We start from the raw sequence: 25,386 nt of genomic DNA, 5'->3' as shown, positions 1-25,386 counted from the left end.
TACTCAGGAGACTGTCACCGCTGGGCATTGAGTAGGACGATCTAGGCAACTAGGAAACCAGCAGTAATATTTAGATGTAGATGACATGATTGAAATGGTTTATCTTTTAGAAGACATAATGTTAATATTTTTACTCAAAAATATCACAAAATCAAGCTTTAGGAATTAATCTTGGAACTCCCCGAAACCCAAATTCCCAAATGCCCTGTTCCCATCAGGTTAAGAAGTTGCGTAAAGATTTTTATTTGCCTTTGCACTCTTAAATTAGATTACACAAAGAAAGTGATTTAGTTAATTTTGTTCTCTTTTACTGAAACAGCAGGAAGCCCCATAAAACGATCTCAAATGGCATTAGTCATCTAATAAGTTTTTATGCTCCTTTCTAATTTAAGGAAATTTGAGATAAGCCACTACTGGAAAGTCTCATCATACCACCGCAGCTACTGTAGCTCCGTCAAACTTGAGTCAAGACCAGCTTATAAAATAAAAATAAACAATTTTATTGTATTTTAGCATTCTATTACATGTCAGTCATTATACTTAGAAACATTATTCTGATTTAATCACAAATTGGACATATTACTTCTTAAACCATTTTATCCCCTAAATCTAGTTTGAAACTTTTTTTAAAAAGCTGACAAAAACAGGCCATCTAAATTGTCTCATTTTGGAGAAAACTGATCACAATAGCTAAGCAGATTGCTTTAAGGCCTTGTTATAACATTACCAAATCTGTAATTTGGAACAGCTTGAGGCTTGAACTTCAAATCATTTTCGCCTCAACGAGCTAATCACAATTATGCTTCAGTCATGCCTGAACCTAAAGCGAATTTTGTAGCTCACTTTGAAAAAGTGTGAATCACTGCAGTTTCAGGGAAGAATTCAGGCCATCCCTGTGGCACTCGTGCCAACTCAAACTGTGAGTCAAGGGATCTTAGACAAAAGGCTCTTCACTCTCTGCGCACAGCTGCTTCTCAGTCAGGGCAATATACAACACCTCTGAAAAGCAGATGGCTTCAGATTCATGATTTACACTTTTACACCCAAATGTCTGTTACACGGTTTAATAAAGAGACTTGTGCTGTAAGGAAATGGTGATTGTACATTTACCGTAAATTCAATGCAATCATTGATGAATGAATGATTCATCTACATTATAAAAAAGCAATAGAAATCAGTGACCGCTTTGGTATTTAAGGACAGCCTGTGTATTCTTTAACGTACTCAGCACTGTGTAGTTTACGGTGTATATTGCACTTAAGAATGGCCTAGTTTTGTTTGCTTTGTATTCAATATCACAAATGCCAGGCAGCAGAGAAGGATGCTAGTGCAAATAAACTTAACCATTAGGCATAATCCAAATTATGTTTAGATTGGATGATTAAAATGATTCCAAAAACATAAAAAACAGGACCGGATCAGCTGATCACCAAATATGCAAAATAAAAATCAAAAAGTAGCAAGTTTATGAAAAAGGAAATCAATACAGATTGTACTTGGGTTGGATTTGTTGCAACAAAAAAAGGAGTTTGGAGTGAGACTTTGCAAAGTATATATATATATATATATATATATTTGTGTGTCTGAAAGTCTGGGCTATTTACAGGAACGAGGCTGACTGTAATTAGGTCTGTAATTAGAAGACTGGTGCTGTTGGCTGTGGAAATGAAAGTAGCTAATGGGAAATTGAATCAGTTTCTGCCATTGTGTGAGGCTGTGGTGACTTTTAGAGATTCCGGATAAAACTGACATGCACATGACAGTAAAAAATCCTAGGAAACCATGCAAGATTTTTACTTGTTTTTGTGAATAAAACTGTGTAGAATTAATTCAAAGTTGAATGTAAATGGAGTAAAGAATTGTGGGGATATCCGACAACCTGTGTCATAAGGATTGCGCTGATGAATAGCTGGGAAATTTATGAAAATTAATGTTGCAATTGTAAAACTATTTTGTCATGGTTGAATTTTTATCATGGGGAAAAAAAGTAGCGTATGAACATACTTCTCAAGCATTCATCAACAATGTTAACCTTGTGAGCTACCCAAAAACACCACTTTTATTTAGACATGCATTACAATTACTCAATTCAATTCAATTTATTACAAAGCAGCTTTATAGAAATACACTACCGTTTAAGAGATTGGGATAATTCGGAGATTTCCTTGTTTTCTAAAGAAAAACCCATTTGTAGCCATTCCGAAAACATAATATTAATCAGCTTATTTTTAAAGAAAGATCTACATTGTCACACAGAGGCCTATTATCAGCAAGCATCAGTCAGTCCTTTCAATCTCATGTTTTTTGGCTAATCCCAGTTAATCATTATGGAAGGCTAATTGATTATGAGAAAACTCATGTTGTGCTGATTTAGGGAGAAAATAAAAGTTGCCTTCTTTAGGTCAGTGTAGTACCTGGAGCATCAGGAGTTATGAGTTTGTTTACAGGTTCAAAATGGCCAGAAAGAAAGAAAGAACTCCTTTCATAGAACAGCGCAAACTGGAGTGGGAGGAGGACAACTGGAAAACAAGGAAATTTCCAAGTGATCCCAAACTCACTCTATCTATCTATCTATCTATCTATCTATCTATCTATCTATCTATCTATCTATCTATCTATCTATCTATCTATATCTCTTTCTCTTTATATATATATATATATATGTGTAGACATAATAAAATGACATGTCTTTTTCCTACATATATGAAATGAAGCTGCCCAAAGAGTGAAATCTCTGTATCTGGCTTTTTATTTTTTTAATTTCTTGCCTTGATCATGAATAAAGAAGTCTATCATCACATCATCACACTTTAATTTTGTGATTTAATTTTTAATTTTGTGAGGAAAGCGGGTGCTGATAGCTGCTAGAGGTTTTTTTTTTTTACTTTAAGAGGGCATGACTTGTGGATTTGTCTCATAGGCTACATGCATTATTGCACAATTTCTTTTTCCAATCTAATCGTCTTACCTTGTTGAGTCACATTCAATTTGTAAATGATCCATACGGTACCACAGTGTGCACACACCGCTGCCGTGAAACGACCCACTTTCGCAATGATCAATTCAGAGTGATCTCAAGGCTGGCATGCCTCCAAGAAGCTTGGCAAGTTAAATGAAAAATAACGTCATGCATAGACTCACCTCTTTTTGCACTCTACACACCTTTCAAATCCATGTGGCTCCTAAGCTGTTATTATTACCTGTTGATGTGGATTTAAGGTTGCCTTAAGGACATCTGGGTAAGAATGAACATGATGATGTGAGCTAGAAGACAAATCCTGGACATGAAGATATGAAAGCAGACTGAGACGCATCTAAGAATGAATCTTTCCTTCACCTCTGGAGTGAAAAGGCTGTAAATCTCCGAACGTTGCAGATTGGCATTCAACTTGTCAAAATGAAGTACCTCACAGGGGTTGCTGTTGAAAGACAAACCTTTTGGCAAGCTTACGATGTAAATATTTCATTTCAGAAACATGAATTATTGCATTTGGGTGCAGTGCTGACAGGTGCATTAAGCAGGACTGAAGAGTAATTGGGTACAAGACTCCACCAGTGTATTTAAGGACCTATCTGGATTATTTGTGTTCTACTTTATTACTAAGGTTTTCAGGACATTTAGGCTATTATTATACTACTTTTGACTTGAACAATAGCTTTGGGCATAAATTGTTCATTTATATAGAATTTAAGCCACCTGCAAGAGGAACTGCATGGTGTACAGCCAAGTCCAGAATTATATGCACCCTGGAAGTAAATTATTGTATACAATTCACTGTTTTGACTGAACTACATGTCAAAATTCTTGGTAAAAAGCATTTGAAGTGTATACAAATTGCCCTCCTTACTTTATAAAATACTTCTTAGTATCAAGAAACTCTTACCTTGAACAGTCACCTGCAGCTCTGGCACATACATCTAATGTTCCGTCCTTCATCATGGGGAAAAACAATGGGCTATCAACAAATTTATCTCTTCTAAGGCAAAGGGGTGGCTCAAAAGGATTGAGTTAGTGATCACAAGGTTGATGTTTCAAATTCCAGCAATAGCAATCTGCCACTGTTTGGTCCTTGGGATAGGCCTGGTACTCTCTCTGCTCCAGAGGTGTGTATCATGACTGAACCTAGGTTCCTGTGAAGAAAAGTATTTCAATGTGCTGTAATGTATATGTGACAAATAAAGATTTCTTCTTCTTCTTCTTCTTCTTCTTCTTCTAACGGTCTTTATTAAGATTAATTAACATTAATTAACATGACAACATTATCAATGACATTTCCTCAAACAAAATTAAATCAAGAGGCAATATTATAGGTGATAAGCATCGATCATAGTGTTTAGCAGCTCGTTCTGAGCGATTTTAGACTTCAATAAAGCTGCATATCATCAACAAGGTGCAAAGAGAAGAAGGGTTGCCAGATTGGAGCAAACATTTGCAGACCTTCTACATCTTAAAAACCACAAAAATCATTTAAACCATTTCAAAAAAATTCATGCTTTTGTAAAGGATGGTTTCTTTGTCACTTTGTTTATCTCAGCCTTTGTGTGGAAACAAGGTCAGCATAGTACACATGTACAGACATTATCCACTCCATAGTTTTAATATTTGTGATACGTCTTACATGATTATAACATGATAATAACTGAGGTTTCAAAGCTTTGTAAGCTTTTCTTTGTTGAAATGTATTAGACTCAATGCTGGTTATTTGCTGTAAAACAAAATCTAGGTTTCTGTGGAGAATCTTTAAAAAAAAGCCCAATTTGGCAACCCTGTCATTAGCTGTCCTGTGCATGTCTCCACCAAAGAGTATGTGGCAGTGTGATTCTTGCCCCAGTGGGACTCTATTAGCACTTGTTGCAGTTCCTGTTAAAAACACTAGGTGTCAATACTCCCATAATTGCACAAGTTATTCTGTAACACTTAATATATGACATGGTAATTATTTTATTTAGGCTATTATCTAGCTTTGTTTTGCAAATATTGTTCAAGAAACCAGTTTAACATACACCTATAGTTAATATAGTCAGTTTGCGTAAAAATGTCTAAAACCTGGTTAAGATGCTGGATAAAATGTGTGATTAAGCATCAAGTCAGGGGTTTTTCAGGACATTAAGCATTACCTATACTGTAATTCTAGTACTATTTTTTGTTATTTTAATTTTTTGTACCTTTTTTTTTTACTTGTGATTAAAGATTAAAATAGACTTTTTCATGGCTACATACAGCAGCAAAAGTAAACATGTCATTCAACCATATAAAATGTTTTCACAGACCATCAAACAAATCACAAACATTTACATCTTACCGTATTTGGCAGACGCCCTTATCCAGAGCAACTTACATTTTTTTCTTATCTTGTTTTTTGTACAACTGAGCAATTGAGGATTAAGGGCCTTGCTCAAGGGCCCAGCAGTGGTACCTTGGTGGTCGTGGGATTCGAACTCACAACTTTCTGATCATTAGTCCAATGAGTTCAGGTTTTATCTGTGAGGGTGGCAACAATTTTAAAACCAGCCTTTTGCTGAAAAATTAGACCACGTGATAATATTTGAAAAATAAATAAGTAAATAAATAAATAAAGTAATTAATCAATTAATTAAATTAATTAAAGTATTTAATAAATAAATAAATTAATTAATTAATTAAATAAATAATTTCCTATATATTAAAACGTTATTTTCTCTGTATATTTTTGTGTATATACTCTATACACAGCAACGTAGCAACGGTCACTAAGCCGCATTTAATCTCACGAGAGCGCCCTTGTTTGGAGTTTCGTTGTTTATTTACTGAACAAACTTTCCCAAATTATTTTAAATGGGCGGAATCCAACTTAAATAGCCCCAAAGATAAGATAAGAAAAAAGAAAAAAGAAAGTAGAAACACCCCTTTGAGCCGGAAGTGTGTGCGCTCGTGTGCGTCTGTGCGCGCGTGGGCCTGAGCCTTGACCAGTGCAGGAAGTGCGCGCGCTCTATAACTGCCTTTCCCCAGTGCGCGTGTTATTATTATCAGAGAGTTGCTGTGCGGGAATATGGCTTCACTTCACTGCGCGTGTCTTCTTTTGCTTTGTGCTTCTCTGGGTCTTTGCCACACGGTTTATACCAAAGGTAAGGAATAGCTGCATTGCGTTTAGGTTTTTAAAAATGACATATCTGTCCCTATTTACTCAAATCTGTAAGAATGATGTACCTTATATTGGCATATACTTTAGGTATTACAATCTTCCGATAACAGATCTGCTTATAAGGGCTTATAACTTTGTAGAATAATAAACAGGTTTTTGAAATCATGTTGGCTTTGAATAGATTTTTAAACAGAAGTTTTACAGTGAAAGAACTTTGTTACTGTATTGATTTCTGATTACTGAGCATTGTGGTGTTGTTGCTGTAGTTATGATGAGGCAGATTTGTTAATATGAAATTCTCTGAAAGAAGTACTATTAGAAGAGCTTTGGCATGGTTAATATAAGACATGCTGTGGCTACTGGTAAAGATCTCTAAAGGTATATTGTGCTAAGATAAAATATTACCATAATTATATGTTTTTGCAATACCCATAATATGCTTTGACTCTTATAAAGAACTTTGTTACTATAACTAAATTAACTATTATAACTATAGTAAAAATCTGTTGTACCATAATAACTATATGGTATTAGAAAGTACTTTTTTATTGTAAGGTGTCTTGGGGAAAGCACGATGCTCATTATGGTTATAACACACGTTAAGTCTGTAATGCGATAAAACTTTCTGACATTTTGTAATTGTGTATTGGGCTTCAAAGTGTGTCGTGAGGGGAGTTTCACAACTCCTGCTTTTTATGAGTGATTGTGCAATTGACAAAAATATGTTGCATAGAAATATGTCAGCAGCTGGGAGTTCATTTGTGAACAGGGAATATACAGCCAGACCTTAATCCTGCTTTATTAAAAGCAGGGAAAATGTCCTTTCTAAGAAGCACAATGTTTTGTGACCTGTTGACTTGCTTTTCAAATGTTCGTCATCTTTTATTTATCTGAAAGGCAGATAAGTCCCTGAAAAGTTTCCAAAGAAACTTACTGCACCAGAGCTTTTGTATATAGTGACCCACACTACAGCTCATATGTGAAACCCTGTTAAAGGTGCAGTGAGAAATTAACGGTCCCCAGCTTTTAAAAGCGCAAACCTGAAACTCTTTAAAATCAGGAAACATTTCCTGTAAGGTAAAACATTAAACATCTGCCTGATGCAACTGACAATCGAGACAGGATACGACTCAACAATTAAGCATCTTTGTTGAAGGGTCCAACAGAGGCAATGAACTCACAACCTTTTGTTTAGTAACCCAGCATCTGAGACAGTACTACCACTTTAAGTGTAGTAAAAACCTAAGGTTACCTCAAGGTTTTAGATTTTTATAGAGCGTACCTAAATCCTTTCAGCATTAGCCCTTGTTAGCCAAAAAAAACTCTGGGAACTGAGAAAATGTAGCTGAGGAATTTTATCCAATAAACTTCAAAACCTCAAACCTTCAGTCTAGGAACTTGAGCCCACACCCACAACCATGGAATAACAATATCTAACATTCAAAAGAATACATTTTCTCTTTGCCATTGTATTTTTCTGCTTTCAGAAACACTAACTATCTGGACCAACCCATAGACTGTGGTTAGTAAAATGTGTGTTTTGTCATGCTCGAAATTTGTCTGATGTTAGTCTTACTTTCCATTTTCACTGCCCATACTGTGCGGGTAAGTATGATTACATAACCACAGTAACCCCTGGAGACCAGGGCTTAGTTTTAGAGTGTTAGAGAGACTCGATCTGGGACTTTCAGGTTAAACTCAGTTTAAACTTTAGACACATCATAGAAATGCTGGCTTTTGGAATATAATCATGTAAATGTTAATAGATAGATAGAATATGATGTCTGATTAGGCTTTACTGTTGATCTGAGAGACTAAACCGGAAAGTGAATCATAGACACTAATCAGGGAGAGCACTGTAAAGTTTCAGTCATACTCGTTTAAGTAGTTACCTCAGTATTTGCTGGGATCTGGTACAGTAAAACGTCTGACTGAAAAAAAAAAAAACAAGTAGCAGGAAGTGGCAGGTTTTGACTGGCTTTTGTGGAGGAAAAAGAGACAGTGGAATAAATAAAACCTGCTTTTGACTTGAGTCATTATTGTGGAATATGATTATAAGCAATTATGTGCAGGCTAATTAGCATGGTACAAGAGAGTAGTCATTTATTTTAAGCAACACACACACACATATATATATATATACACCACTGTGCCCCCACAAACCTATTAATAAACACATAAATAAAATCCATTAATACTCCAGAATGGTGCAACAACAACACAATATCACACAATATCCATGTACAGGAGCCAAGCGTACACGACTGGGCATGCTCACTGGGTAGGAGGGGTGTACTCCCACTCTAAATGTCAATCATAATATAATGGCACTAGCCAATCGTTGTTGTCTGTGAGGTCATGTATGAGAAAGGGGGCAGAATTCCAGGGCGCTTTCCTCTGAGTGTGTTACGCTGGAAAAGAAGAATTATTGTCACCACACATACATTACAGCACAGTTTTCTTCACGATTTCCAGCTAAGGAAGTTGGGGTCAGAGAGCAGGGGCAGCAGTTATGCAGTGCCCCTGGAGTAGGGAAGGGTTAAGGGCCTTGCTCAGTTGCCCAGCAGTGGTATCTTGGTGGTGCTGGGGCTTGAACCGTGATCTTCTGATCAACAACCCAGACCCTTAAAGATGCTGTTGATTGGATTTACGTGTGGACAAAAATCATACAAAAAGCCAATTAACATACAGTAACCAAAATATTAAAGTTAAAAGTGCATGAACGTTTTATTACACAAGTATAGTAACTGGTTCAGTAAACCCTATATCCCTCTTAAAATAAAGGGATTAAAACCTCAATTGCAGCATTATTGGTTTTTCCAGCTTTGGTAACCCTTTCCTATTCATACCCTGCAGGGGGATTTTGTTTCACAGTTAAGGTTTGTGTTAAATTCGTTGCCATTAGCTGTGGTTCACTGGTGTGAATCATTCAAGGAAAGCATGTAGGGACTGATAGTGTACTGGCTTTCCTGAGTCTTGACACTTTTCCAGACAATGGGCTTTTCAACAGCTCTTTAGTTGCTAGAATTACTCACTGTACATTCATGAAACTGAAATGTGTTAGACCTGGTCCAAGCGAATCGAACCCAATTAGCATGAAGTACATTGAGCTTTAAGTGTATTAGGGATATATTTGCCGTTGTGTTGTGTTTGGAATACTACACCATATAATATCAATAATATATGATGATTTCATATATGCAAACATTTCATACGCTTATGAACTTTCTGGTCCAAAAATGCTACTGTAAGCCTTTTTCGGTCATAGAGAGAACATTTTGTAGTATGAATCGCACTGCATCGTGCTGATGAATCTCACAGCTGAGAATCTCATATGGATATTCATTCAGACAAAACTGCCTACCAAACTGCTACATCCTAAACCACATACTGTGTACTAAGCAGTATGCCTAAATAGTTGACTGTTCATTTGGGACCAAGTACTCATGACTCTAGGGTATTTTCCTGGACAGAGTTTAAGCCTAGTCATAAATTAAAATGACCAGATTAACAGAAATCTGCTTTCTCTGCCATGGTCTTAGATTAAGTCCAGTCCAGATATTATTAGGCTTATTAGGAGTTACTTCAGGACTAAATAAGGCTTAAATTAAACCTACCATCCAGTGCTATATAGGCTCATGTTTATCTTAATTAATGTTGGCTCCACAGATCTCACATGTCAAAAGATGCAAGCTAGTCTGTAGAACTCTCGTTATGGATCTGATTGCTTCCAATGTGTTTCTATTACCTGATTTGTGTTCTCTGCTTTTTTAAAAGGAAAAAAAAATTCCTATCAGTGTATTTTGTATCTAATATGTTAAACATGACCTGGATAGTGATAGACGCATCATAGGCGTCGCTAGGCCATTTTTACATTTCTACTCCCAAAAATTCTGGGATTCTCCATAAACTGTACACAAATTCGTGATCGCCTCAGTCCCCTTTTCATATGAAAACGGCGGCAGATTTCGGCTCCTCCCCGTCTTTCTGCACATTCTTCAATCCACATACCGCGGGATCAGAGCGAGGATCAGAGGACAAGTGTGTGTGTGTGTGTGTGATCATAAAGACTCGTATTTGGCTTGTTCAGTACTCAAATGTTATACACATCTATGCAATACAGTGGAATGCTGCAATAAGTTTACCATCCTACCCTGTTAGTCAAACCTTTATTTTATTTATTTATTTACTTTTATTTTTTACTATTATACCCTCATTGGGGGCTGAGCCCCCCTTAAATGAAAATCCTAGAATTGTCCCTTCTAGCCAAAAAAAGAGCTACACAATGAGGGAACCAAATGGCTGAGAATACACACAAGCTTGAGTTCTCTACATAAACAACTGAGTAGCGGTGCAAATTCAATGACAACGATAAATCAACACTAACTACCTACTAAATTAGAGAGTAAAACCGCTATTTTTTCTCAAGTTGTGTAATTTAGATGGACACGATGTCTGCAAGGGTTGAAAAGATAAAATCACCTGTGTAAAATTACAAGCCTGCTACTCTCCTCAGTTTCCTACTCTCCATCTAGCATGAATGCTCTAATCACAGGCTTTGTTGCGTAGCATGTTTGTCCAGGGATTTTGCCCAGCTGCTATGTGCATGACGTGACAACTGAAGCCTCTGCAGTACATCAGTTTTCTCTGCAATTACGTTGTATTGTTCATGGAAACTATGCATAGTCACCTTTACATGAAGCATGCTAAGGAGCTCTTTCATTCTGTCAGTCCCACTCAATTTCTCTCTCAGTTCCTGGTTTGTCTGTCAATTAAATTCAAAGCAGCTTTGCAGAAATCTGCATATGGATTATGGGTTTATTCCTAATTTGCAAGACAAAACTCCCTGAAACCGCATGAGAAAGAAACCTGGACAGGAACCAGACTCAATATGAAACCCAGTCTCTTCTGGATGATACCACATCATTAGTGTTTTAGCTTTAACACAGTTTCAGTCACTGTGTAGTCTGAATTTTGGGGTTTGACCACAGTAGATGGAGAGCTGGTTTATGATAAAGGCATACAATTGCATACAAGCGGCTTTTTTATTTATAATTAAAACATCTACACAGTATATGGTTGAATCTTGGCATACGGATTTTATTCGTTCTGGAGGCGAGTTCTTAAGGCGAAAATTTGTATTGCAAAACTAATTTTCCCATAAGAAATAATGTTAAATGCAGATAATCCAGTCTAGCAACCCAAAAATATTACCAACATCTGTACATACACTACCAGTCAAAAGTTTGGACACACCTTTTAATTCAGTGTTTTTTGTTTATGGATTTATTTTCTACATTCTAGAACAATACTGGAGATTTCAAAACTATGAAATAACACACATGGACTTCAGTAATCCATATGTAACGACAACAAAAAACAGTCAGTTGTTATTTTAAGACACGAAGGTCAGGTGTTCTGGAATAGTTCTTGCAAGAACAGTATTGTCCAGTGCATTTGCAAAACCCATCAAGCACCATGATGAAACTGGCTCACATGAAGACCATCCCAGTAAAGCAAGACCAAAACTGACCTCTGCTGCAGAGGAGAAGTTCATTTAGAGTGACCAGCCTCAGAAATCACCAATTAACAGCACCTCAGATTAGAGGCGTTATGAAGGCTTTACAGAGCATCAGTAGCAGACATATCTCAATATCAACTGTTCAGAGGACATTATTGTGGATTTCGGCCGCCTTCAGCATTGTTTTACAATGTAGAAAGAAATAAACATCAGGAAAGACCATGGAATTAGAAGGTGTGTCCAAACTTTTGACTGGTAGTGTATACATTTCCAACCACACCGTGTAGTGCTAACATGCAGCGGTATTGTGCTAGTGATTTTAGCTTGATTTAATTTAGCTTTAAATTTGAGATTTTCAGTAAACTAAAGGAAACATTCCTAAGCAACACACAGAGTTGGTTGGACTTGACCATTAGTTACCTAACCTGTCCAGCTTAAAATATAACCTCACATGCCAACACACAGCATAAATTAGATGGATCCTCTGTGTCACTATACAAAGCTCAGTCATCGCAGTCCTGCTGTTGAACAGATGATGCAAATTCACTTGAGGTAACCAGCATTCATCTAAATGTCAAGTTATGCTCATAGAATTAAGTTAAAACACATTTCACAGCAAATTCATTAGGTTTCACTCCTGAGATTTTGTCATGACTCAGCCTTTAGAATAATCAAGACTCACTTAATGTACTAGCGAGGCTAAGAGTGGAAAAAAGTTACCAGATGATGGTTTGTCAAAATTATTCAGCCAATTTAGCAACACGGTTGTTCTTTTTGTTTTAAATAAAATCATGACTTAACATGATTATACTAGCAGAGAGCAAATTACCCCATTAGCTCTTATTTCTTCGTAGCTATGTTATCATTTTGGATACTTGTCCAAACATGCATGATAAAGTGGAGATGAATATAGGAAAGGTTGATGTGTGTGTGTGTGTGTGTGTGTGTCGCTCTGTTGCACATGGTTGAATTTCAGAGCTTAGCAAGACCCGTCATGCAGTGTTTTGAAGACCAGACTTGCACAGGTTACTTCATTTCGATCCAGGACTTATGGAACTGAGTCGAGTTCAGGCAGGCACTGGCACTATTTCTTTGTTTGCTCTTGGGCTTGGCACGGACATCATTAAGATCGGATTTCAGCGCTGTACTGATCATAAATCCAGGCTTACCCATGTCTGTGACTCACTCAGCTACTGTTGTGTTGGAACAATTTCATGCTGAATGGCGTTAGGAGCTGATGAGAGGAAAGGTTATATTATTTACAATTGTCAACAAAGTTTGTCATCGCATCACCATGATCAAGGGCGTGTTCTTTATTCTTGTCCAAACAAGTTTGATCAAGAATTAGGAGTAAAACACTCCAAATAGATAGGACACTGTCTCAATTAGCCTTAGATTTATTATCTATAGCTGTGTGGTGTAACATAAACAACATAAACTTGATCTGTTAGGCATGGCTATGAATCCTTTACACCATGAACCTTGGGCTGCATGATTCCACTAATCTGTGATAAAACCTGGCCTCATAAATTTCCTGATTGAACTGCTTAGACAGTTATTCTTTTATAATTAAAATCTCTACGTCACAGCTAGACCAATTCAAGACCAAGACCAATTCATTATCAGTGCAGTAAGCTTGTAAAGTTATTTGTGAAATGCAATATATGAGGATATTTCCAAAGGTCATATTTAGCTTGAATACAATTGTAGAGAAATAAAAATTATATAACATAATATATATAATGATATAAAGGGTCCATTTGATACACATCCCTGTAAAGAAACTGGTGTGAATTTGTATACTTAGAGTGACTTTATTGCATAAACTTAATAATTATAGGCATTGCTCAGGGGCCCAGCTTGGTGGATCTGGGCTTCAAACTCACAAGCTTCCAATCAGTAGGCCAACACCTTAACCACTAAGCTACCACATCCCCCTTGTTATGTCATCTATGTAAATCAAGTCTGAATACAGTACTGTATGCAGTCTTCATTCTAACCAGTATACCCTCTCAGGTGGAGGTCTATTTTTTCCAATTTTCAGTGGCAAAATTAGGGTTTTCTATAGATAAGACAAGACTCAAAATAATCAAGCTTAAATAACGTCCACGGATAAACAAACAACTTCGAATCTATAAAATTTAGAATAAGAAAAAACAGGAGGTTGGATTCAACATGCTAAATTGAAGCAGGGACAAAACAAGGAGTGAGTCAAGGATGCAGATCAATTAGATCACAATCAAAATGATCCAGGCCAAATCAGATAAACATCCTGAAGTTGATTTATTGCATGAATGCCTTTTTAAATAATATGGATTTCAAGTCTTTGCTAGGAATGCAAAGCACACATCAGTTTACAAATGCTATATCCTATGTTACAACTTAATCTGTATAAAATTCAACTAAATCCAACCATCTCTTATTGAAATTAAAAAATATATATTTCATCAGATCAGGTGGAATTTATTAGGAATTTATTGGGTAACACAGAATGTATTAGAAATCGGAAAACATTTATTCCAGCCACATCATGATATCCAAATAATGTGAATATGCAAATTTCGATTTTTCTAAATTATTAGGGATGTGACATTTCTGGGAAAACTTCTTCAAGTTTTAAGGTTTTGTATAATGGATCAGTGGGTGTTGTGAGTGGACAGATGGTTTGGAGTATAGACAAACAAATAAATAAATGAAAATTCGAGGTGTTTAGCCAACATAAATGAACACATTTTGTTTTAAGACCCACAGGAGCCTTGTCCGATGGAAGGCATTGTGAAACTATAACTGTATTAGATAATTATTTTCATTATAATTATCTCCCCCGTCATCCATTTTTTACAGGAACTTCAGCATAAGCAATTAAATAGACATTGAGGAACAATACAAAACATCTTGAACATGAAGAGACTCTGAACTTTTCTTGCTTAACCTAATAAATTTGTGATGAGACTGACAAACCATATTGGGTTTGTAATATATTTTGTTCCACTCCACTCCAAAAAAAACCCACCCTCCACAACATCTGTCCCCGTTATGATTAAATGCCAAATGATCATTTCACACAGCTCCTATTCTTCTCGCGAAGCATTCAGCTGGAACGACAAGCTATTCAGGCTATTCATATTGTGCGGAAAGAAATCCATATTGATCGTGTAATTTAATGAAGAAAAGTGTCAGATCTATAATTCAACATGAAGCCCTGAGAGAACGTCTCTGTTCATAACACTGCTTGGGTGAGCACATCATCTGTGCTGACATTTCCACATGAGCAGACCTGCGTGCTCTGTATTGGCGCTCGGCTTTCACATATCTTGTGAAAACGTACTAGATTTATTAATGTGTTGTTTTATGTTCTTTTCTCACTGTCTCATGGTATTTTCTTTCTTGGCTTGTTTTCACCCATCTGGGTTATATTTTGACCTGTGAAGTTGCAGCAAGGCTATATTTCACTTTTTTAATGTAGTATGTCCAGTGGAGGAGGCATCAAGCATAGAAGGTGTGGTCTTCATGCTATATAAATACCAATCTGCTTGTCAGTCTCAGGGAAGGAGGTGTGGCCTTTGTATTTGTCAGTCACAGGGAAAGAGGTGTAGTTTTTGTAGCTGTCAGTCCCAGTGAAGGAGGTGTGACCTTTGTACCAGTCAGTCCTGGTGAAGGAGGTGTGGTTTAATATATTTCAGTTACAGAAAACAAGGAGTGACCTTTGTATCTGTCAGTCCCAGAGAAAGAGGTGTGGCCTGTGTATATGTCAGTCCCAGTTAAGGGGGTGAGGCTTTTGTATTTGTCAATCCCAGTGAAGGAGGTGTAGTTTTTGTAGCTGTCAGTTACAGTGGAGGAGGTGTGACCTTTGTAGCTGTCAGTCCCAGTGAAGGAGGTGTAGTTTTTGTATCTGTCAGTCCCAGAGAAAGAGGTGTGGCCTGTGTATATGTCAGTCCCAGTTAAGGAGGTGAGGCTTTTGTACCTGTCAGTCCCAGTGAAGGAGGTGTGCCTTTTATATCTGTCAGTCCCAGTGAAGGAGGTGTGGCCTTTGTACCTGTTAGTCCCAGTTAAGGAGGTGAGGCTTTTGTACCTGTCAGTCCCAGTGAAGGAGGTGTGCCTTTTATATCTGTCAATCCCAGTGAAGGAGGTGTGGCCTTTGTACCTGTTAGTCCCAGTGAAGGAGGTGTGGCCTTTGTACCTGTCAGTCCCAGTGAAGGAGGTGTGGCTTTTATATCTGTCAGTTACAGAAAATGAGGTGTGACCTTTGTACTTGTCAGTCCCAGTGAAGAAGATGTGGCCTTTTTACCTGTCTGCCCCAGTGTAGGAGGTGTGGCTTTGTACGTCAGTCCCAGAAAAGAAGGTGTGGCCTCTGTATCTGTCAGTCTCAGTGAAGGAGGTGTGGCCTCTGTAGGTATCCACTACAGTGAAGAAGGCGTGGCATCGGTACCTCAGTGAAGGAAGCATGGCCTCTGGGTCTGTCTGTCTCAGTAAAGGAGGCATGGTCTCTAAAAGTCAACTGAAATCAAAATGTTCCTGAATATTTCCCAGACATAAATTTAGTGATCACAAATCAAGACATCGTATCATTTTGAAAGACTGATAAACATAGAGGTCTGTACATCCTCGGCATAAATACAATTACAACTTCACCATGTTGTGTGGGTCGACCAATGACCCTTAACAGACAAAAACAGATGGAGATCAACTGCAGTCCTTTGGCTCACTTCAGGCTGTAAATATCCCCAAATGGCTTGTAGCAAGGTCACTTTTCATCTAGTCCTGTAGAACCTATGTTTAACTTATGGCCTCATAAAAAACACCATATGGCCAAACTTCATTTCATTTACTCTCTTATGAATTCTCCTGTAGCTGAGAGCTTGATTAATTGAAGTGTAAGGGGATTATTTGCTTCATTGAGCCCTGAACTGTGGAGCTGAGATAATTGTGCAGGTGCAGAGTTTTTTTTTTTTCTTCTTCATGAGCCTTAGTACTAGGAGGATTTATTCAAGGTTTTATTGTTGATGTTGTCACTGTCATTCAACCATTGCTGAAAACAAGGCCAATCAGGGATTTTCAGGTGAAATGGTAAGCAGGGCATGGCGGAAATAAGGGCTTTCTTTTTAGATACGGTCAATACAAAGATCTAGATTTCTATAGATAAGACAAGATTCAAAATGATCAAGCCTAAATGACATCCACAGATAAACAAACTACTGTGAATCTATGAAATGTAGAACTAGAAAAGGAGGTTGGATTCAATATGCTAAATTGAAGCAGGAACAAAACTAGGAGTGAATCAAGGATGCAAATCAATTAAACCACAATCAAAATGATCCAGGCCAAATCAGATATATTTTATTGCATGAATGCCTTTTTAAATAATATGGATTTTAAGTCTTTACTAGGAATGCAAAGCAAACATTAGTTTACAAATGCTATAACCCCACTTTCAAATTCATTTGTATAAAATTCAACTATACCCAGCCATCTCTTACAGAAATGTAAAAAAAATATTTCATCAGATCAGGTGGTAAGAAATCTGGAAAGATTGTTTCCAGCCGCATAATGATATCTAAATAATGTGGCTATGCAAATTCAGATTTTTCCAGACACCCATTTGCATATCAGAACATGATTGGCTCTTATTTCCTGTGATGCAAAAACACTGGTAGCCAGTGTTATCTCTAGCATGTGACTTACGAGTGCAAATTATCTGTATAGAAACCAGACAGAGAACAAGCTGAACCAAAGTGTTGTAGATAATCATTAGCTTTAAATGATATATTTCTAATAACTGAATAATGACAATTGTAAGCTTAGCTATAAAGTGATGTAACACTAGCCCAACATCATTTCAGCAAGCAAGAAGCTGTGTAGGGGTTTGAAGCATCCAATGTTAATTATTTAGCTAGTTTTCTAGGATCATTTTGTTCAAATGATCTCGATAGCTTGCTGTATAATATGTATAAAAGTCAACACTTTACCAAACATGGTTTAGTGTCAGCCTACATGATGCAGAGATGGTGCATCTTGCATATAGCAATGCTAACACTTTTAGAAAGCTAGCATTAGGAGAGCCCTTTGCATTTTCCTCAAATTGTGGCAGAACTACAGTAGGAATGGCAGTAACAACAACACATTTCACAACAACATAATCAAAGTTAAGGTTTGGTGAATACATTTGAAGGTTTAGTATTAGACAGGTTTGGAGTTCATATCCAGGCAGAGGGATCGAGTGGGATTAGTCTGTGATCATGATGCCTGTCCAGAAGATTGTGAGGTCACCACTCAAAATTTCTTCCTCGTGTTAAGTCAGGTTTTTTCCCCTCTGGTTTGTTCATTAGGGATCTACATCCGGATTACTATAAATCTGCTTGGTGTCAATGTCTGTTGTTCAATGGGCTATACGAATAAAAAAAACAAAACAAAACCCTGGGCCTGACAGAGAGCCACTTTGGAGCCTCTGAGCAAGACTTTTAATGCTGAATTGCTTAGCTGCTTGAATTAGAGTCTGCCCTCTTTGAATAGAAGTCTGCCAAATTACTGAATTTTAATGTTGTTATTCAAAAGCTTTTGTAATAACAGTGTTAAGTGGCTTACAGGAGACTGCTGATAAGGGGTTTAGAGCTTCACACTGACTTTTTTTGGCCTACATTCCGCTATGAAGAGCAAAACATTATTAAAACACAGCTGTAGTGAACTTTGGACTGCCTCTCCTTACTGATTGACTCAGTTGTAGGAAGTCTGATGTAGTTTAAAGAGTTACTTTGATCCCGTATGAATATGAAACCAAGTCGATACTCATCATTCAAGGAAATGTTCATTTAATCTCCATTTTTTACACCATACAATGATAATTTTTCATCTCTAAACAACTAAACTCTGGTATTAATACAATCAGCATGGAGGAGTTGGTGTTGAAGCTATAATGAACTCAGATGTTGAGCTAATGTATGAGTTGTTCAGGAGCTCCTGGTTACACAACTCCATCTGACTGTGTATGACTGTAGAATTATTCATAATCACACTATCAGGTGTTTAGAATAATTTATAATCACACTATCAGGTGTTTAGAATAATTCATAATCACACTATCAGGTGTTTAGAATAATTTATAATCACACTATCAGGTGTTTAGAATAATTCATAATCACACTATCAGGTGTTTAGAATAATTTATAATCACACTCTCAGGTGTTTAGAATAATTTATAATCACACTTTCCGGTGTTGCGGAAATGAGGATGAGGTTCCCTTTTGAGTCTGGATCCTCTCAAGGTTCCTTCATCTTACCATCGCAGGGAGTTTTTCCTTGCCACAGTCACCTCAGGCTTGCTCATTAGGGATTAATACAAATAAATGTAAATATAAGTCTAATAATAATCTTGAACATTTTGTCTAATATTAATCTTGAATTCTTTGTACTATATCCCTTACGTTCTGTAAAGCTGCTTTGTGTCAATGTCTATTGTTAAAAGCGCTATTAGATTATTTTAAGTTATATTAGTAAAAAATGTTGAAATCCTGATTGTAAGATAAAATTTCAATGTACAACTTACATCAGAGTTTTCTAATCTGATAAAATAAGAGCAGCTCTCATGGCTTACGGGTCTAAAGTAAATTCCGATGATACGCATGTGTGTGAGTGTAAAATGATTTATTGGTTACTGATTTGCAAAAGTTAAGCCTTATGTCATTATATCACCACTGATGTCAGTGTTTGCCCCATGAATAAATGGTGCTCTGCTTTGATGACTAAGAGCAAGGCCTTAAGCAAACGCTACACACACATTTATACGCACACACACACACACACACACACCTAGATATCAGCTGATTAGTAATTATGTTTTTATTGGTTTCTTGTTTTATTAGGATCCTCGTCACTATTGTTACTGGTTGGAGTCCACTTCATGTTATGACATACAGTTTAAGGCTCAAAGAATATAGCATGAGAAAAGACAGTTAAAATAAAGCAACATAAATATACAACACCAGCACAGCCTCATGATCATAATGTCATTGTATCATGAAAAAAGTCACACTATTTGTAACTCTTGAAGGGTTACAAATAGTTAAGTACAGTATATATATAACGTTATGATATAACGTTAAATATATTTTTAGGCATTTAAATATATATATATATATATAAATAAATATATAAAATAAATAAATAAATATATACATTTAAATATATACATTTAAATATATATATATATATATATATATATATATATATATATATATATATATATATATTTAAATGTATATATTTATTTATATTTATATTTAAGTACATTTAATATTATTATTTTATTTCTAATTATTTTGCAGTGTGCGAAATTCATAGTCTTTAATTGCCGTCTTTACCTTGGTATGTGGTAATATTATTTGTTACGATGAAATCAGTGCTTACTGAGGGAGATTAAAATGCTTTGGATTATGATGAGTTATTCCACACTATTAAGCAAATTAAGGTACAAACTGTGTGTGTGTGTGTGTGTGTGTGTGTGTGTAATGGCCAAAAAACCACTGGCAGTATAAATGTAATAAACTGGAATGCATTATATCTTGTTTTATTTATTTATTTATTTCCTTCAGCATAAATTTGGTCATATTTTGGCTGGGTTTTTTTTTTTTGCAGAACTAAATAATAGCAGTTGTGCAAAGTTTAGGAATGCTGCACTGCCTCATGCTGTTATATACTGTACATTTCCTTGGGGTTTATTTATTTATTTTTTTTCTGTTTATCTCATCATAAAGTATAATCCTGTTCGAGGCAGCCGTGTCGAATCGGAATGCATCTTTTTCCTAAGAAAAATATCTTGCGATCAAAAAAATGGCTCTCACGCTTTTATCTTAACTATGTTCATACGTGCAAGGTATGCATTTTGTTTATTACTCAAACGTCTTCTTCTTCTTATTCCAGTAACACTCATTATGCCTACATTGCTTAATGTACTTCATATAAACTATGTTGTGAAAATCTTTTCAGTGATCTTATTTAGGCTGTGATCAGATGTGAGGTTTAATTAAAAATGTAATATGGAGATTGCTATTTAGAGATGATAGAGTGTCTTCTTTATTAAATTTACCTTTGTTTCTTTATTTTCCTTTGTTTCTCCTTTATTTATTTATTTATTTATTTGTCTGTTTATTTATTTATTAATTTATTACTACTTATCTTACAAGTCTTTTCAAGCTTTCTTTATTTACACTTTTCTCCCACTCTATATGCATATATGTTTGACTTTTTTTAAATGATTCTAAACATTATCCAGAGAACATTATCCAGTACCCGCTTTAGTGAAGTCGATAACCAGGTGCTTCACGCTGAAAAGATTTTTCTCATAGTTCGACTTTTTAATAAAAGTGTAACACCAGGCCGTGAGAACTCAGACCATTCAGAGTTCATGCTTCACGCTGGCCGACCCCTCTCTCCTAGCGTAGAAGAATGTAAATAAAACTATCCGACAGCGTTTACTCAGAAAACACTCATTCTGCACAAAGCAAACGTAGTGTTGAATTTTTTGGCAGCTTCGTGTTTGTGCTATCAGTTTCAGAGTCCTAGGAGAACCTGGTGGAACGTAACGGCACTCATTATAGGAAAGGAAAACAGGAAAGTGGCATTGTACAAGGATCTTTATCCTTCCAGGGCAGGCTTACTGACCCGAGTATGGGGTTAGAGCGGATTCTGAATAGAATAAATATTACAAAAATAATGGCTATAGAGAGCACGGTAACAGCTTGGATTTCCCATGATTGCTATTAGGAGGATTCTGAAGCATGGAATGAAGCTTTTTTTTGTGTGTGTGTGTGTTTTTTTTTCTATAAATATAATTCGTACAAGATTCATTGTGTGATATCTGTGTGAGTCCCAGGCCATGCTATCACACAACCTGCTAACACAGATCATTTCAAAAACACTTCTTCTGCTTTGCCAACACTTTTTGTGACAACCGGTGTTGATATTGAATAGGAGAAGTGAAAAGTTTAACTAAGCAACACACTCATTGTACTTCCACAAGCTTGTGTATCATTTGCTATTAAATCAGCCTCAGTTTGTCAAGGTATGGATTCCACAAGATGTTAGAAACATTTCCTGGAGATTCTGGCTCATGTTGACATGATTATATCCTGCTGATTTGTCAGAATTTAGACTTTCATGCTCAGCCTGGGAAGATCACTAAAGAACACTGATATTTGCATCTGGATTACTTTTAAACTTCCTTAAACAATGCACAGTAATGTGTATACATTTTTTTTTTATCCTAGCATTAGTCCCGCGCAATGACAAGGTCCGCTATTTGTAGCTAAGAGTTAACTCTTCAGTGGCTGGGTTGGCACCCTGCCCGAGAATCGAACCCGGGCCACAGAGTGAGATTTCCTGCCGCTGGACCACCAGGAGGCCAGTATCGTGTATACATAACAAGTCAAAATTTCTTGAATATGTGGGTTGTTTTAAATAGTTGAAAGTTGAAAAAGTTACATAATCTCATAATACATTATTACCCAGAATTTTAGAGTTTAGCAAAATATTATTGTAACTCAAATTCTGTCTTGCTAGCTGAGTATTTTTAGTACAGTGGGACCTTGGCATAAGAAATGCCCTCCCTTACGAATGTACTAATTGAAATTTTGCAAGAAATTTGCCTCAGCATTCAAAGCATTTTCAGCATACGAATTTGCTCGTACGTCCAGGAGGCACGACTTCCTGTGAGGAGCCTTGACATGGAATGCTTGACTTGGGTCAGTTCTTTGAAAGCAGCCATACAGTTTACATACGCTTTGTATTGGTCATATTGGTTATATTTTTGGGTGGCTGGAACGGATTATCTGCATTTACATTATTTCTTATGGGGAAATTCGTTTCGCAATACAAATTTTCTCCTTAAGAACAAATTAAATTTGTATGCAGAGTTTCCACTGTATTTTGATCAATTGTGTTGGTATAAAATCTACAGAGATGACCCGGGTCAGTGGCACCGAGCATCGCTAAGTAGAGAACTGTACATGAGGGTTTTGCTAGCCTCGGCACGTCTCGGTGCACGTTAAGGTCAAAGTGAATTAGTCATCGCTGTGTAGGATTGTGGGCGATTTGGACCAGTTTGGAGGAAGCTACAAAAAGCAAGATGGTAAAAGTGTTTATTATGGCAGATATTAAAGCCTCCTGCATGTATGCAGAAGTGAGACGTCTTTAAAAAACACTATTGATTTGATTTGAATGGTTTATTATTCTCACTTTCTGTTTTGTAGGTGTGATAAATGACTGTAGTGTTGCACAATTTATTAGCCCTGTGGTGGTGTCTTATTATTTATAGGTGGACGGATGGAGGGGAGGGGAGGGGAGTGACAAATTGTGTGGTAACTTTGCCTTTAAAAAACAACCAAAAATAGCACAAAACTGGGATGAACAAAGTAATTAACTGTAGCTCTCAGGTACTAATTTATTCAGGGTAATTTGTACAACCTGAGAACGTGTGTCTGCAGTTAGTGGGGTGAAGTGAAAGAAACGAAAACCAGACATGCTCAAAACAAACTCCCAATAAAATAAACCCGGATTGTTACACATGCTGTAAATATAAAGCTGTAGAAAATAAAATATGAGCATTGAATAAAAGAGGATAAAGATGAACAGCTTGTTTTTGTCAGATATGTTTTTCCTGGAACGTTAATATCTAATATAAAAACAAATAAAAAGTCCGCATTCATCATATTGAGATACACTGGTTTTATTTTGTGTTCTCTTAGTAAAAGCAGCTTTATAGAAATTTAACTGTACCAATAATAATCACAGCAATCACTATGTATGATTTAAAAAACAAAAATGTTCATTTTTTTCCAAACAGATGTTTCTATCTTCAAAGTAAATGTTGATATCAAACCCATTTCTGTTCTCTGAGATGCCTCAAGTGCTTGATCATCTTAAAAGCAGTTCAAATTTGATCTTCACCACTGAAATTCTGTGTAAGGTTCTCCAACAGAGGGAAACACACACGTCTAAAACACACTGAAAGCCAGCAGACTCATTTTAGATCAGACTCACAGCCAGAACATCATTCATTTGTTTTTACTGATAAAAAATGATCCATAAGTCCATTTCAAAGCCAGTGTACTGGTATCACTGGTTAATACCTGCTTTTCAGTAATATTAATTTCCTGAGTAGTGGAAATTGTACTACTGCTGCTGCTACATGAATCTATTTGCATTGACGCCATTGTTTTTTTGCAATTTTAGTAAGAAAATTACTGATTCATCTGGGAAATCCATTTTGTGATTCAAACTTCAGGGTTCTGAAGGTCAAGGCTGACCTGCCAGTGGGAAGCTGTCAATTAAACCCCAGACCATCTGCTTTCTCTCTCTCTCTCTCTCTCTCTCTGTTTGTAGAAACATATTGCTGTGGATTTTTTTCTCCACATGCTCTCTCTCTCTCTCTCTCTCTCTCTCTCTCTCTCTCTCTTAAAATCTTAGTTGTTCTTTAGGCAGTTGTTAAAATGGACCTCTTCAACTCCAATTCTTCTTCTTCTCATTTTAAAGCATGTTATCCAATAAGCTGTGTGTGAATCTCTAATGAATATGGAAAACATTTCTATCTCCATCTGTTATTCATACTCCCACCTGTGACCCCACCTTAGAACACCACCAAACCTCCCTGAACACCACCACCATGGCAACCCACTGCACTCTAGAAAAATTAAAAAAAATATATATACGAACATAGAAGTTCTGGATAGGTTTGGTCAGTCTCATGAAGAAATGGCAAGACTGTCAAATAATTCAAGTTTGACATCGTAGAAACTAGCTAATGTCCCATCTTTACCTTTTTTATTCTTCACGAATGTTCCTCTTCTACACGACTGTCTGATCAGTCTGGTTGTTTAAACTGTTTACATTTAACTATTTTAACGCATGCAAACGAACATGAAGCCTTATTATAATCACATTTAACCCCTAACCCTTTGGATGTCGTCTTAATCTTAGCTAACGTTAGCTAATTCGACAGGATATTATGTTATTACTGTTACTATTATGTTCAATAACTCATCTCCATGCTTTACTAAGGTGTCTTACATGAAGAGTGCATGTATGTGTGTGTGTGTGTTTGTTTGTTTGTGCAGCTAATGAGCATGTTGCAAGTGATTTTCTGTGTGAATGATGCCGCATGCAAATGAAGGGGCGGGGACAATAGATAAATATGTAGATGTATGTTCTTGATAGCTACAGTGAGTTCAGATCCTAAAGAGATTACCAAAAGAAACTGAAATTTTGGTTAAGCTGAAACAGCCACAAACAGCTTGGTAGTTATCCCATATGTCTCGCACTTCCTTGGTTGAAGGTTCAGTTTCTGTCCTGGGTTTATATAGTTTGCATGTTCTCCGATGGTTTACTCCTGGTACTCGGATTTCCCCTCCCAGGTTGAAGACATGTGCCGTAGCCTGACTGGCTTCTCTAAATCATCTGTAGTGCGTGAGATTGTGCCCTCTACAGGGTGTCTCCTACTTTGTGTCCTCTGGAATTGAATACAGGTTTCCTGTGACCCCGTGTACAGTGATGGATGTACAGGCTGTAAGAAAACTGACACAAAATACCATATAAGCATAAAATTAAAGAGAATACATATAAGTATGCATTCTGTCCATAGTGTATACATGAATTCTGTTTAATTGTAGTCAGCATCAGAGATGTATAAATGCTGTGTAAAAATACAATGAATATTTTACTACAGACTTTTATTTTGTCGTCAACTGCCAGAAACCT

General features: G+C 36.6%; 1 protein-coding gene across 2 annotated transcripts in view; it reads left to right on the top strand.

The window, feature by feature from the left end:
- Positions 1 to 5,945: 5,945 nt before the first annotated feature.
- tfpia (tissue factor pathway inhibitor a) overlaps positions 5,946 to 25,386 on the top strand; it is a 38,628-nt gene continuing 19,187 nt past the window's right edge. For both annotated transcript variants that reach the window (XM_058392922.1, XM_058392921.1), the window contains exon 1: positions 5,946 to 6,105. In XM_058392922.1, the coding sequence (XP_058248905.1) occupies positions 6,030 to 6,105 (76 nt within the window). In that variant the 5' untranslated portion in view covers positions 5,946 to 6,029. The remainder of the gene's footprint in view (positions 6,106 to 25,386) is intronic.

This window comes from Hemibagrus wyckioides, linkage group LG06 (genome assembly GCF_019097595.1).
Source record: "Hemibagrus wyckioides isolate EC202008001 linkage group LG06, SWU_Hwy_1.0, whole genome shotgun sequence".
Classification (NCBI taxonomy): Eukaryota; Metazoa; Chordata; class Actinopteri; order Siluriformes; family Bagridae; genus Hemibagrus; species Hemibagrus wyckioides.
Note: the sequence above shows the minus strand (reverse complement) of the source record. Positions and strands in the feature narration are given on the sequence as shown.